General features: G+C 37.4%; 2 protein-coding genes across 7 annotated transcripts in view; both read left to right on the top strand.

Moving 5' to 3' along the window:
• Positions 1–5,652, top strand: part of kcnq4 (potassium voltage-gated channel subfamily Q member 4) — a 55,101-nt gene extending 49,449 nt beyond the window's left edge. For all 4 annotated transcript variants that reach the window (XM_084131284.1, XM_084131285.1, XM_084131286.1 and 1 more), the window contains 3 exons: positions 1,292–1,423; positions 1,510–1,648; positions 2,751–5,652. In XM_084131284.1, the coding sequence (XP_083987410.1) occupies positions 1,292–1,423; positions 1,510–1,648; positions 2,751–2,954 (475 nt within the window). In that variant the 3' untranslated portion in view covers positions 2,955–5,652. The remainder of the gene's footprint in view (positions 1–1,291; positions 1,424–1,509; positions 1,649–2,750) is intronic.
• A 2,208-nt stretch (positions 5,653–7,860) lies between these two features.
• Positions 7,861–13,580, top strand: jtb (jumping translocation breakpoint). 3 transcript variants are annotated; one of them, XM_084131565.1, is made up of 6 exons: positions 7,861–8,063; positions 8,974–9,164; positions 9,249–9,289; positions 9,394–9,485; positions 11,143–11,222; positions 12,172–13,580. In XM_084131565.1, exons 2-6 carry the CDS (start codon positions 9,061–9,063, stop codon positions 12,326–12,328), a joined length of 474 nt encoding a protein of 157 aa, XP_083987691.1. In that variant the 5' UTR covers positions 7,861–8,063; positions 8,974–9,060; the 3' UTR covers positions 12,329–13,580. The 3 variants fall into 3 exon arrangements, with proteins under 3 accessions (XP_083987691.1, XP_083987692.1, XP_083987693.1); XM_084131566.1 differs by having other exon boundaries at positions 11,146–11,222; XM_084131567.1 differs by lacking the exon at positions 7,861–8,063 and adding an exon at positions 8,066–8,328.
• Positions 13,581–14,018: the final 438 nt, after the last annotated feature.

Consider the following 14,018-nt stretch of genomic DNA (forward strand, 5'->3'; position numbering starts at 1 on the left):
AGATGATAACAGGGATCAATGCCAATTTAGAGAGAGTTAACATGTCTCTGACTAACAACTGGGGGAAAAAACACTTTAGGTGAAAACTGAAGCACTGGTGCTCAAGGGCATCTCCGCTCCGCTCATACACTGATGTCTAGTGTGTTTTCAGCTGCTATCCTGCTTATCTGAATAGGACCCTAAATAATGTGTTTAATCCAGAAATGTTTTGCTGCTTTAATCTAATTAAAGAGATGCGCTGACCTGCTGAATTTTAACGAAAATAACGGGGTCAAGACAACTTCCTCTCCTGACGTCACAATAAAAAAGAATATGGAACATTAGATCTATTATTTTGGAATTTTTTGGAATTTGTGCTTGATTGGTTTTTAAATTATTGATTGTGTTTTGGGAAAATTCAGTGAAGTTTAACTGTGCAACTGAGTGTAAATAGATGTTTACTTTTATTTTTATACAATTTACATTTAATAGCTTTTAAATGAAAAGTAAAAAATATATGTATCTGTTTATATAAGTTGCTTCAAAAACACAATTGGGCAGAATGTATCAGATTGGGAACACCCATTTAAAATTGTGTAATAAAACAGTACATTTAATTATTTAAAAACATTTAATAATTCCATCATATCAAAATGCAAAGTTGGGTTCATATATTTATGGTGATAAAGGTGATATTTCTATGCCTGAAAAATTTAAAACATTAATTTAAATAAATCACTACTAAATGCAATCGCTCCTAATGCATATGAAAATTAGTGTGCATACAAAGCTGATTATTTATAATTTTATTTTAAACCTGACATTTTAATGAGTTTCAGAGGAGATGATAAAAAAAGGAGGGACATTTGGAAAGAAGGACATTCCAAATGTCTTTTTTCTTCGTTTTCTAAATAAGTTTCTTCCACAGCGTATTCACATTAAGGCATAAATCAACAATGTCATTTGTCTTCTGCTTCAAACACTGGGGGAAAAAAATCCCTTTTCTCCTGGTTCCTTGGAGGTTACATTACATCACACAACAGATATAGTACACACACTTTCCCTCTGAGTAAAGAAGGAGTCATCTTCAGAATAATGACCAGGCGTGAGGTGGGGGAAGAGCCACTCGTGTAATTGATAACGCCCCTTTCTGTAATTAATCTTGTTACACTCATTAATCTTGTGACTCGTTTCACAGCTCTTTGCTTTTGTTTGCAGTATTCCTGTTTTATCTTTTCCTGTAATGCCATGGAGGCGTTCTGCCTATGTTCTGGGTCATTCTAACGTGCTTCTGTGTCTCATGTGAATGTAGGATTCTGAAATTCCTGGTGGCCAAGAGGAAGTTTAAGGAAACCCTGCGGCCGTACGATGTGAAGGATGTGATCGAGCAGTATTCAGCGGGACACCTCGACATGCTGGGCCGAATCAAGAGCCTGCAGACGAGGTTTGATCATCGTTCCCACTATCAGCTTCTCATCTCAACACCAAAGCATTTCCTAATGAGTCACGTTGATTTCTTTTTCTTTAAAGGGTGGATCAGATCGTGGGTCGTGGTGCCATTTCGTCAGATAAAAAGATGAGGCCTGAAAAAGGAGAGAAAACTCCTCCTGAACTGGAACAGATGGATGAATTAAGCATGATGGGACGAGTGATGAAAGTGGAGAAGCAGGTGAGCTTTGATCTATCTATCTATCTATCTATCTATCTATCTATCTATCTATCTATCTATCTGTCTGTCTGTCTAACCATCTATTGTCTATCTATCTATCTATCTATCTATCTATCTATCTATCTATCTATCTATCTATCTATCTATCTGTCTGTCTGTCTGTCTGTCTGTCTGTCTAACCATCTATTGTCTATCTATCTATCTATCTATCTATCTGTCTCTCTGTCTGTCTGTCTGTCTAACCATCTATCTGTCTATCTATCTATCTATCTATCTATCTATCTATCTATCTATCTATCTATCTATCTATCTATCTGTCTGTCTGTCTGTCTGTCTGTCTGTCTGTCTGTCTGTCTGTCTGTCTGTCTGTCTAACCATCTATTGTCGAATCTATCTATCTGTTTTTTTAATAAAATTACTTTTTTATATAATTCAAAATAACTGTTTTCTAATTTAATAGATTTAGAATATTATTTATTTCCTGTCATGCCAAAACAGTGTTCAGTGTCACATTAAATCATTCTAATATGCTGAAGAAACATTTCTTAATATTATCAATGTTGTCAAAGTATTATCAATACTTTCAATAAAACATTTGCGCTGTGTTTGTAAAGCTGCTTTTATGTGTGTGTTTGGTGCATTTGCACAGTTTCCACCAGCAGGCGTCACCATCACTAGCTTGCGCACAAACCTGCTGCTCATTAAATTACTAAAATATTATATATTATTATAACTAATGCATTAAATGCTGATTTCATGTTTGCGTCTGTATGACAGCTCGCTGCTTGCCGTCTTGTTATTGTTCTTATGCGCATGCGGGTCAGTTCAAGACCGTGATCAGTTCACACTCAAATCTGATATTGGCCACATTTTAAAAAATAGTGTGTATAGCCAAACAAAAAAATCAAATCTAAGCAATAAATCAGAATTGAGCACTAAGGCTTGCAGTGTGAACGTACCCAGTGTTTTTCTTCCTTGTCTGTAGCCCATTGCGTTTCACATAATAGATAATCATTATATTCACAATAATATTTCTGAACATTATTAAATCATCATAAAATAGCACTGTATTTTGACTACAATCTCTTTTTTCCCTCCTCAGGTGCAGTCCATCGAAAATAAGATGGACCTGCTACTAAACTTCTACTCCCAGTGCCTGAAAAAGGGCTCGTCCCACTTCACCCTGTCGTCCCTGCTGGAACCAGACCTGACCTCTGACTACCACAGTCCGACTGATCAGCACGACCTGTTCCCCTCAGCCAACACCCTTAATATCTCACAGTCGGACAGTGGCAACATGGAATGACCCCCGGAGAGCAGACCAATCATCCAGCGTCTGCACGCCAGCTCCCTACACTAACCTTGCACAGTTGCTGTATCTTGCATGGGTTCTTCCTTTGCACAGTGGATTGTGGCTTCTGGCCTACTTTTCTAGACTATGCCTCGCAAACTAAGCTCTTATATTTCACAATGCCCGCGGCGTTTTAATTTTAACGTGCCTGTAGTAACAGTCTCTCTTCTTTTTATTTTATTCCACCTGATTCAGGAAAGTTTCCTCACAAGACATTATTGAGGTTGTGTGTTGAACATGTGGACTTGATGGCAGAGTTTTAGCCAAGACCATCTCTTTTTATCAGTCTTCCAAAATAGGAGGGGACGAATAACTTGACTGCGACTGTCCCCTCAAGCTACTTTTACCTTTTATTGATGGTATTTGTTTTTTGGAAGTCTCTGTGCCAATATTGTTTCTTGGTTTTGTTGAGGTTTTGATAATCAATAGACCCCACAGAGCAGTTCTATTTTTCTCTCTGTCTTTTTTTCTAAGAAATCAGGGCATTGTGAACTGAATTTGATTTTCGGACTCTCCTTCTCAGCCTTAAACTTTGGCCCGATGCAATAGACTCCTTGTGCCACAAGAAGTCGCTGAGCTTCTAATGAATGTACTGCATCCAGTACTCTTCCTTTATTCATCACATCGACATGTCCTTCGAGAAAACGGCATCACAGATTGCTGTAAAGAACAGCATGATGGACGGTATTTCCACCAAAGCATCATCTCCTGTCATTTTTATCCTGGACGGTTCCTCTTGGCATTTCAGGAAGGAAGGAACTTGAAAACGTGAGGCGCTCAGGTTTCCTTCCCACATGACTTCGGCTTGTTGGGCTCCTCTCTTCTGACAGCACCCTGCCACTGCGTCATCTCTCAGAAGCCCACCGTGCAAAAAAAAACAAAACAAGAACATCAAATAAATAAGAATATTCTTTGATTAAATAGCCAGCGTTAAAGTGCATGTTAATAGTTTGAGTAGTTCAGGCAAGTTTGTTTAATTTAGTGGGGTTAGTTCTCTCCTCATTCTGCATGTGCATCAGATCAAGAAGCGGGTCAAAAGAAGTCCGTCTTCTCCCCCAATATGACTCGCGATTAGTTGAGATTTAAAGGGATAATTCACTCAAACATTTATGAGGACCTATTATGCTTATACTTAAATTAACTTTCTTTAGTGTGTGATGTTACTGTTTGAGCATGAAAAAGGTCTGCAAAGTTACAAAGCACAAAGTCACTCCAAAGTGAGTTATTCTCTATATCAGTGTCACTGTTTCTGAACTCCCTGAAACACCTCCATTGTAGTCTTGAGTTTTCTTCCGGGAACGAACACGTCACAATATTCCTCATTTAAATAATTCCCATCTATACGCAGAATAAAGGGGCGGGGCCTGGTTGAGTTAGTTAGTGGTGTGTTGAAACTGCATGGCGGTTATGGTAAGGGGAGTGAGATTTCTCCAAACGCACAAAGCGGTTGACCAATCACAACACACTGATCCAGCCGACCAATCAGAGCACATTGTGCTTTTCAGAAGGAGGGGCTTCATAGAGACAGGAACTGAACAGGGTATTACTGACAGACTGGGAAGAGAGGAGCTGCAACAATGGAGAATATGTGAAAAATAAGGAAAATTCAAGCATGGAAATCTATTCTAGTTGAGCCCGAGAACAAAATCAAGACTCTGTAAAAAAAAAGGCATAAAATTCTGTAATTTTGGTCTCTCTTAATCTGCATGACTTTCTTCTGTGGAACACACACATTTCTCATGCTATTCAAAATAGCAACATGGACCCTATTAAAGCCATGCACGTTTGAAACAACATGAGGGTGAGTAAATGATGTCAGAATTGTCATTTTTGGGTGAACTATCCCTTTAAGACTATGATCTTTCACCAGGTTATGACCTTAAAATGAATGCCTTTCATCACCCCTATAGAGATCAATAGATCATTATTGATCCCGTCTGATCATTCGATCGGTGTTGTCTCACACGTGACCTTAACCTCAGCCATGTACAGACTTGCCACTATTTTGAAGAATTGAGAAAACTAGGAGAAGTCATTGAGACGAGCATTGATGCATGATCTTTACGTTAGTATCTATGCATGCAGTTTATGGGACAGGATCTAGCTTTATATGACATGCAGTTCAGGTAACAGACAGCATGGAGGGGGTTGTAGGGAATACAGCACTCCTCTGCCTTACTGACATAGCTAGAGCACACTGACCATGTGTTTACGGTACAACGGTGGACCTAAGAGATTGTTTAGGCCACTTGTCATAGCATTGATTCATCATTCTAATGGACAGAACTGGAGTTCACAATTTAAGCAGAATTTTCTACATTTACTTTTCCCTTGCATCTTCACAGGTTATATGCTGTTTGAAAATCTCATTCTCCTTTCTCCACATTTGTTTCTACTGGACTGTATTTGAAAAAAAGAAAAAGAAAACACTTTTCTTGTTTCCTACACACACACACACACACTCTCTCTCTCTCTAACGTTTCTGTCCCTTTAAACAGAACACTGAACCTTTCAGGCATTAAGTAATTCTTGTTTTCTTCATTGATATGATTGGTCAACTGCTAATGTGAGAGGTAACTTGATCTATAATATGTATGTTTTACTCTGACGTGATTGTAAAAAATTAATAAATCCAGATTTTGTTTATGAAAAACAGGTGTAACAGATCTCTATAAATAATTTACAGTAATTTAATGCTCTTCTGTATACATTTTGATAATGTTTTTGAGTTTGCGAGAGTGAAATCTGTATCTGAAACGTACTGTCAAACTGGACATCTGATGATAGGTTGATGAGATAAACTGGATTTATTAAAATTATCCATGTGACTGTGGCTGTTACCAGCGGAACTATAATTAAAACTATATAAATACTATAAACTTAACTATATAAATAACTGTAAGCTGTAAATACACTACCAAAATTTTGGGACCCATGTTTTGAAATAAGTCTCTTATGCTCATTTAGCATCTGTTTTAATATATTTTAAAATGTCATTTATTCCTGTGATCAAAGCTGAATTTTCAGCATCATTACTCCAGTCTTCAGTGTCACATGATCCTTCAGAAATCATTATGATATGCTGATTTGCTGCTCAAGAAACATTTATTATTATTATCAATATTAAAAACAGTTTTAGAAGATATTTGTGCTGCTTAATATTTTGTGGAAGCCGTGATACATTTTTTACGGGATTGTTTGATTAATACAAAGTTCAAAACAACTGCATTTATTAGAAATATAAATTTTCTGCAACAATATAAAAGTCTTTGCATTAATCGAATTAAGACTACACTTATATATGGTAAGATAAAATATATCATAACTATTATTAAAACAATGAATGGGGTCTAATGATTACCCATACACAAATCTGCAAGGGTCTGAATGTGTCAGTCAAAACTGAAGTGTCCACCAAACACGTATTTGGGCTCAGACAACATATACTTAAATGTTTATCACTTTTAGCACTGTTTTATGAAAATGCAAAGGGTTTCCTGTAAAATGACACCAAAATTGTCTATTCTGAAAAAAAAAAACGTGGAAATGTGAGGCTTTTTCAGTCTGGGTAGGAAAATCCAGGCAGAAATCCCCAAAAATGGACGAGGAGCTTAAGAGGTTAAAAAGTACAACTGTCATTTTATTAGGAAACTAAATATCAAACTAGCTTCTAATAGCAGTGTTCACGAATTAGACAAAAAAAATATGCCATAAATATGTATTTATTTATTTATTTGTGGAAATTACAGTTTTTCGCAGTCGCTTTGGTGCATTTCTCACATCACTATTTACATTTGCACAACAGTTAATGCAGTTCTCAAAACAATTAGTACAAACTGCAAAACCTAGTTGATAACCTGCAAAAGCGTGTCACTTGCTCAAAATGGATAGCTCATTCCTCAAAAGCATGTCAATGAAAGTGTCAGTGTCATCAAGATGAAAAGTCCTGACACCATTGTTTATGAACAAGATAGTCAAATGGCTTTGTCATGTTTTCATTATGACAGTTTACTCTGTAAATGTTTTCCAATGCAAAAAAGTCAGATCTTGGTGACACTACCTGAAAATGCTCAAGACAGCACTATATACTACAGTATTTGCACAGCCATTTGAAAAATACAGTAAAGTTATACATTACTGTATTTATTGAGGTAACTGAGTACAATACACTGAATATGTATGTTTCACATTTTTACTGCATATGCTCTTTGCAATTCTAATTTGTTCACAGCATTGTGCAAAAGAAAAAATACACCCTTATTTACAACAAACATAAACTCCCTTTGGGTAGAGCTGTGCACAACTGTAAACAATATTGCAGTACATATTGGAACTGAACATACAACATACATAGTACTGTAATCATTCATGCACATCCAGACATTCCTCATCAGTGAAAGCTGAGATTCACCTGAGAGAAATTGGTCAATTTAGGAGACATTTTAAGGAAAAAAAAAGATTTTAAAAAATGTGTAAAATTTGCTTGACAGATTTTGACAACTAGTTCAACATTTTTGTATGTAATGACTCAAGCAATGAAATGAGGACTATTAGTTTTATATGGAATGACTATTCAGCATTCACAAGTATAGTTAATTTTGACTGACATGACATAAGCAAATGATAATGTTATAAAACAGCAGAGAGTTGTATGAAAGCAATTGATGGATGTCCAAAAGCATTTGCAATTTGTTGGAAGGAATGAGAAACTGCTACTATGATGTGCACAAATGACTAAATTTTGTGGAGGTTGAACTAACTGTTGTGCAAATGTAAATAGTGATGTGAGAAATGCACCAAAGCGACTGAGAAAAACTGTAAAATTGAGAGCCGCTCCACTAGAGGGCGATACACTTTAATCGGATTTGAAACCCACAGTCTCGTGTGACGTAATCCTCTCCGTTTCACTATGGCAGGCAGGCCCTCATCTAGAGGTCTCTGTAAATAAAGCTATTAATACGACGTATTCAGATCTAACAGTCGTGTGTGTGTGTATATAGTGATCGATGAGTGTTCAGTGTTTCAGAGATCCCCTCACGGACGCCCGGGTAATGGTGATGTCGGGTGAGTAACTGCGCGTGCCCTGATGATGATGATGATGTGGACTGTGTTTGGTTGGAGCTTTAACACACTTTCTGTGTTTACGAAACTCGTGAGCTCATCAGCGCTACTTCTGTTTGTGTGTGTTTATCGGTTTATCCCCGATGAGAGTTGGCGAAGTCGAGGCATTTGTTAAGCGGCGGAAGCTGTTCTCTCTCCGTTTTCAGATCAAACGCTGAGTTTATGTTTGTTTAACGCTTGGAATTTTTCAGCGATAAGACAAAACCCGGTAAGGTGATGTAAATAATGCTTTGATTAATAAACATTGTGTACGTTAATCATTTTTAAAAAGACATTTAAGTAGCTTAGTAGTTTGCTACTTTTTGTTAGCTAAGTTAACGTTAAGTTACCTGTAGTGAACTAGCTAACAACTGTGTATAACTTACTGAAGTTTAACGGGTGTACATCGTGTAAGTTCGCTTGGCAAACACCAAAGTAACCTCTTAGAGGTTTTTAGTTGTTGTTCTAACACTGTAGTAGTGATGTACTTGTTTATATTACTGTTTTTTTGTTTTTGAACACGTAACTTAAACTGGTATTGATTCATCACGTGATAGCCCAGGTCATAATACTGTCAATCTTCAAAATGCCTGTCAGTGTGTCTTCATCACAGTCTATGGCAGGGTTCCTCGGTCCTGGAAGGCCACTGTCCTGCACATTTTAGCTCCAACCCTGATCAAACACACCTGAGCAAGCTAATCAATGTCTTCAGGATCATTAGAAACTCACAGCTAGGTGTGTTTGATCAGGGTTGGAGCTAAACTGTGCAGGACAGTGGCCCTCCAGGACCGAGTTTGAGGAACCCTGGTCTATGGTATTGATCAGTGTTTACATGACGTTCAGTCTCATCGTTTCTTCACGTGTGTCTCTGTAGATACTTAGGATGTTTCGCTGCTCTGAGGAAAAGCATCTTTGAGTTATGAACCGCCAGTGATCGTCAGTTGTGCTGCTTTATAAACGCATGTGCATCAGAGTGATGGAGAGTGACTGTAGGATCCCCATGTCCTGTCTGAGACCCCGGATCCTGGCTCTCCATGCGCTATTCTGGGGCTTAGTGTCTCTCAGGTAAGAGAAAAAAAAATAATTTATTCTCTCCTAATGCAAAACAAAAGCTTTGATTACGTTTCATTTACACCTTTTTTATTCCAGAGTGTTTGGAGCAGCTCTTCTTAGCGATGAGAAGCCGGCAGGTACTTACTGTACAAACATCAGGATTTCATCAAAGACTGTTCTGCTAGAGCGTACCAAGTTCATCTAGTAATAATCCTCCTTGTGTTTTCTTTTTCTAATGCAGTTGCAGTGACAAAGGCAATGACAGCCCCATGCTGGCAGATGGAGGAGTTTGTGGTGGCTAAAGAGTGCAGTGCATGCGAGGGTTTCCATTCGGTGAGTGTCTGGGATGTGCGCGCACACACACAGAAGTTTAGGGTCAGTAAGATTTATTTAATGTTTTTGAAAGAAGTCTCTTATGCTCACCAAGGCTGCATTTAATTGATCAATAAAACAGTGACACTGTGAAATATTATTACAATATATTTTGTATAGGGATGCACCGATATGAACATTTTGGCCGATACCGATAACCGATAATTCTTTATATTTGAAAGCCGATAACCGATATATTGGCTGATAAATCGAAATCCAAATTTGTATATACTTTTTGAGAGCCTGATTATAAAAACAAAAGTTTCACCATTAAAAGCCATGTCCCAAAACACAATTTTATGAAGCCGATATCACAGCACAAAACTAAATTTTTCTTATTTGAAGTGATTCCAATCATATTTCAAGCAATTTAAAGCCATCATGGTGAACAGTGCGCATCTGAAGTGTCTCAGCTGAAGGAAAAATACATTATTTATCGGCTTTAATATATCAGACAAATTTTCTTATCAGGCCGATAACGATAACCTAAAAAATGAGCATATATCGGCCGATACCGATATGGTGGCCGATATATCGTGCATCTCTAATTTTGTATTTAGTGATGCAAAGCTGAACTGATCCTTCCGAGATCATATTAATATGCTGAGAGTTGTGCTGACTAAGAACAGCTTTTATATGAAATAGAAATATTTTATAACATTATAAATGCCTTTACTGTCGTTGTAGATCAATTTAATGCTTCCTTGCTGAATTAAAGTATTATTTCTGTTTATATATGTATGTATGTGTAGATAGATTGTGAATTGTAGGGCTGGGAATCACTGGGTACTTCACGATACGATACGATACATTGTTCACGATACCGATAATATCACGATATGGCGATAATCGATATATTATCAGTAATAACTCACAATATATCATGTTTTAAGAAATAAAAAGTTTTTTTTTTAATTAGGAAAATGAATCTCCATTTCGTTTTTGGATGAAACACAATAACAAAAACAACTTGTGTCTTATCAGTTGCAACAAAACAGTCACAGACACTATTTTTGTTTTGCTGCAGATGATTTTTTTCACTCGGGAGAAATCGAGTGGAATCGGTGATGCTCGCGAGCACGTTACGAGCACCTCCCGACCTCCCAATAATTTTTAAACATGTTTTTTCACCAGCTGTCCCCTATTGCCAAATCATACACAACCACGTCGATGGGGCTATACCTCAGTGGCAGCAACCATACAGCGTGCGCAGTCACTGTCACACACACACACACTTTTCTCTCTCTCTCTCTCCCATTCGCAACATGACGGTTTAGCGCGAAAGCCCACGTGATTGCTGCCGGCTCGGGATAAAATTCATGCAGGACAGTCGTGCCGTGTACCAGCTGCTTTGACGCGATTATCAGTTAAACTGATCTCACGACCTCCCGAGTGTCCGAACTCGCACCGTGTACGCCCGCCCTAACGGCTTTTAATATCGATACTTGGCAAGAGCGCATCGAGAATCGATCGCGGGAGAAAATATCGCGAGATATCGCCATATCGATATTTTGGCGCACCCCTAGTGAATTGTGATCGTTCCAGAAGAAGCGCATTTTTCATTTGTGAGGATTAATTGAAAAGTTTCCTTTGTTTGCTTTGCAAACCCTCTTTTCAGAAGTCAATACCAGCCTGCAGCCAAACAGGATTTGTAGAAACGATCAACTGCACGAAGTCTAACAGAGAAGAGTTCAAGAGGTGAGTAACATAGATCCTGTTCTGGGGTGCGTTTCCCAAAGACAACTATAGTCGCAAGTTCTGTTGTTACCAACACACTTCAATGGAACATAGTTGGCTAACAATAATATAATAAAAATAGTCTCTGTCCATATATGTTATGCAAATTCTAAACCACAAGTAATTTATTACATTTAATAAGTCACAGTAGCTTCCCCCAATAGCTACAAGTTAAATATGTTTTAATTTGATTTTGTAACTCTGCTTTATTTGCAAATGATATTATGTTGATATTGTGGCTTTAATATTAACATTCACCAAAATCAAGCTCAAATGGAGTTCTGAGGTTTTTGACCAGTGAATGTCAGATATACGTGTTTTCTATCAGGTTCTCTCAGGTTCGCACAGGCTATATGTGAATAAAAGCCTAAATTCAATCTTCAGACTCAAATAAAGTGATCGTGTCTCTTCAGAAAATTTAGACTAAACGCTAAATTCATATGGATTCGTTTTACAATCTCTTTAAGAACTTTTTGAAGCGTCAGTGGTAGTTGCGTAGCTGTCAATGGAGGGACAGAAAGCTCTCAGATTGCATTCAAAAGATCCGAACGACATGAGGTTGAGTAATTAATGACAGAAATTGAATTTTTGGGTGAACTATCGCTATTCAATGACAAATGCTAGACTAAGACGCTCTTCTTTGCTCCTCAAATACATAAAGCATTATCCTTATGTAAATATATAGTGTTTCTTGAGTAAAGAAAACGCTGTACTTATTCAAACAACCAGTTTATTTACCCTTGCATTTAGTCACAAGTTCTTTTCAATGCTTGTCATTTGCTAAATATTTGCTAAACCCACAGACAAACATAAAGGGCGACCAATTATTTCTGGCTTAATAATTCATTCTTTGGTGTTCCAGAAAAATCATACTAATTGAATTCACCTTTTCTCATTGTTTTCCATTCAGCTGTCGCTCAGCCAAAATGGAGGAGCATCTCTTTTGGAAGTTTGAGGGCTCAATGCTGGCTCTCACTGTTGTGTTTGCAATAGTGGTGGTCGTAAGGCAGCGCTCACTTGACCGCCAAGCCTCAGACAAGGTTCGGAGACAGATAGAATGTATTTAGTTGACCGGACCGTACTAAAAGTTAAGGGTGTTATAAACTCTCAGAAACCCAACAGTTCATGGAGACTTCCAGACTTTAGCACTGGTTTATTCTTACTGGACGCACAAAGACAAAGCTCTGAACGGACACGGTGTGCTCTTACTCCCCCAACTGACATTACTGGTGGATGATGCTTCTCTGCAGGATTTAACTTTAGTGGACTAGATGTGAACATCCATTCAAATCAACAAACAGTATGCAAGACAGGAGTAAGACAGTCCCTATTTTGTACAAGATGTACAGCTCTGCAAATACCTGTTCTTTCAAATGCTGTGAAGGTGTGTAGATTGAATATGGGTGTGTGTGTGTTGCATGTTTTAAATAATCCTGAAGCACATCAAGTATTTTGTTAAACTGAGAATGAACTGTATGGTGAAAGCGGAGGGATAATTTTCCTCACTATGTGTTTGTTAGACAGAGTTTCAATGAATATCAAAGTTTTGTTTTTTGTTCATTTTGGAAAGTGCTACACTTCCTTCTTTCTCCAAACTGACACTCAATCCATTTATTAACATTGACATGTTTCTTCCAGGAACATCAAGTAGCTTAATTAATCTTATATGTGCAGTTGTCATTTGTTAAATCCTTGTTTTCAGTATAAACATTTATAGAGACTTGTAGGTGCCCTTTATTAAAGTTTTCTCTTTTTTTTTTCCCCGGTCATTGTGTTTTACTTCCAGTCTTTGTCCTCATGAGTTAAGAGATATTTTATATACGATAATGTGAACAAATGTCTTGGTTCTCAAAAATACCAGCTCTGTATTCAGATTTGATTGATATATGCAAGGCTGCATTAGAGTGTATTTTGAAGCTGCTTGACTTGATGGGATGAAAAGGATCAGATTTATTCAAATTCTTTATTTGTAAAGATCTTCATAGCAAAATATCAGCATTGTGTCAGCTTCTTGTTTATTGAAGGTGATATTGCAATGAACTTGAGAGTTTTCTTCCATCACTTTGCGCTCCTGGTTTTGGGTATAGAACTTTTCCCCATTTGTTTATTTATTATGATTGGTTTAACAGAGTAATGCCTTTTTGCTAAGGCTGATTGGTGGTTTTTAATCTCCACAATTTAAAAAGGAAGCCATGTGAATTTCATCAGGCTTTGTTCCGTAGTCAATTCTAATGATGTTAAAATGTAAAAGGTATTTTCATGAAAGATGTGTGATGCTTTCTGTCCTTGGTGGACAGAGGAATAAATGGGAATAAGGAATTGTTTGTCTGGTGTCACATGATTCTGTCATGGTGCAATGTGTTATTTTGATGAAAGTAAAAAAAAAAAGAGATCACAAACTCCATAAAAAGAAATGAGAGCACTTTGATCCTTTTGGGCAGGAGCAGATGTGGCCATGCTGAGAATATGCCATGGCAGAACAGAACTTTGCTGTGTTACACTGTGGAAGGAAGAAAAGGACATAATGGTAAGAGGTGTGTTCCTCTCAACTGCACACATTGTTTGTCTGCACATTGATTTGAAGCCAGAGTTTCTCAACTTGGGATTAGCAAACCCTGGGACCTGGGATGGAATTGTTTAGATTTGATTAAAAGAAAACAAGAATAAAAAATGGCCATTAAATCCTCACAATTAACCGAATATATTACTGTAAATTTCAAGAAAATAATTTCGGGGAAGATTTTCAGTCGACCTAAA

This window comes from Abramis brama (assembly GCF_963993115.1).
Source record: "Abramis brama genome assembly, chromosome: 12".
NCBI classification, from domain to species: Eukaryota; Metazoa; Chordata; class Actinopteri; order Cypriniformes; family Leuciscidae; genus Abramis; species Abramis brama.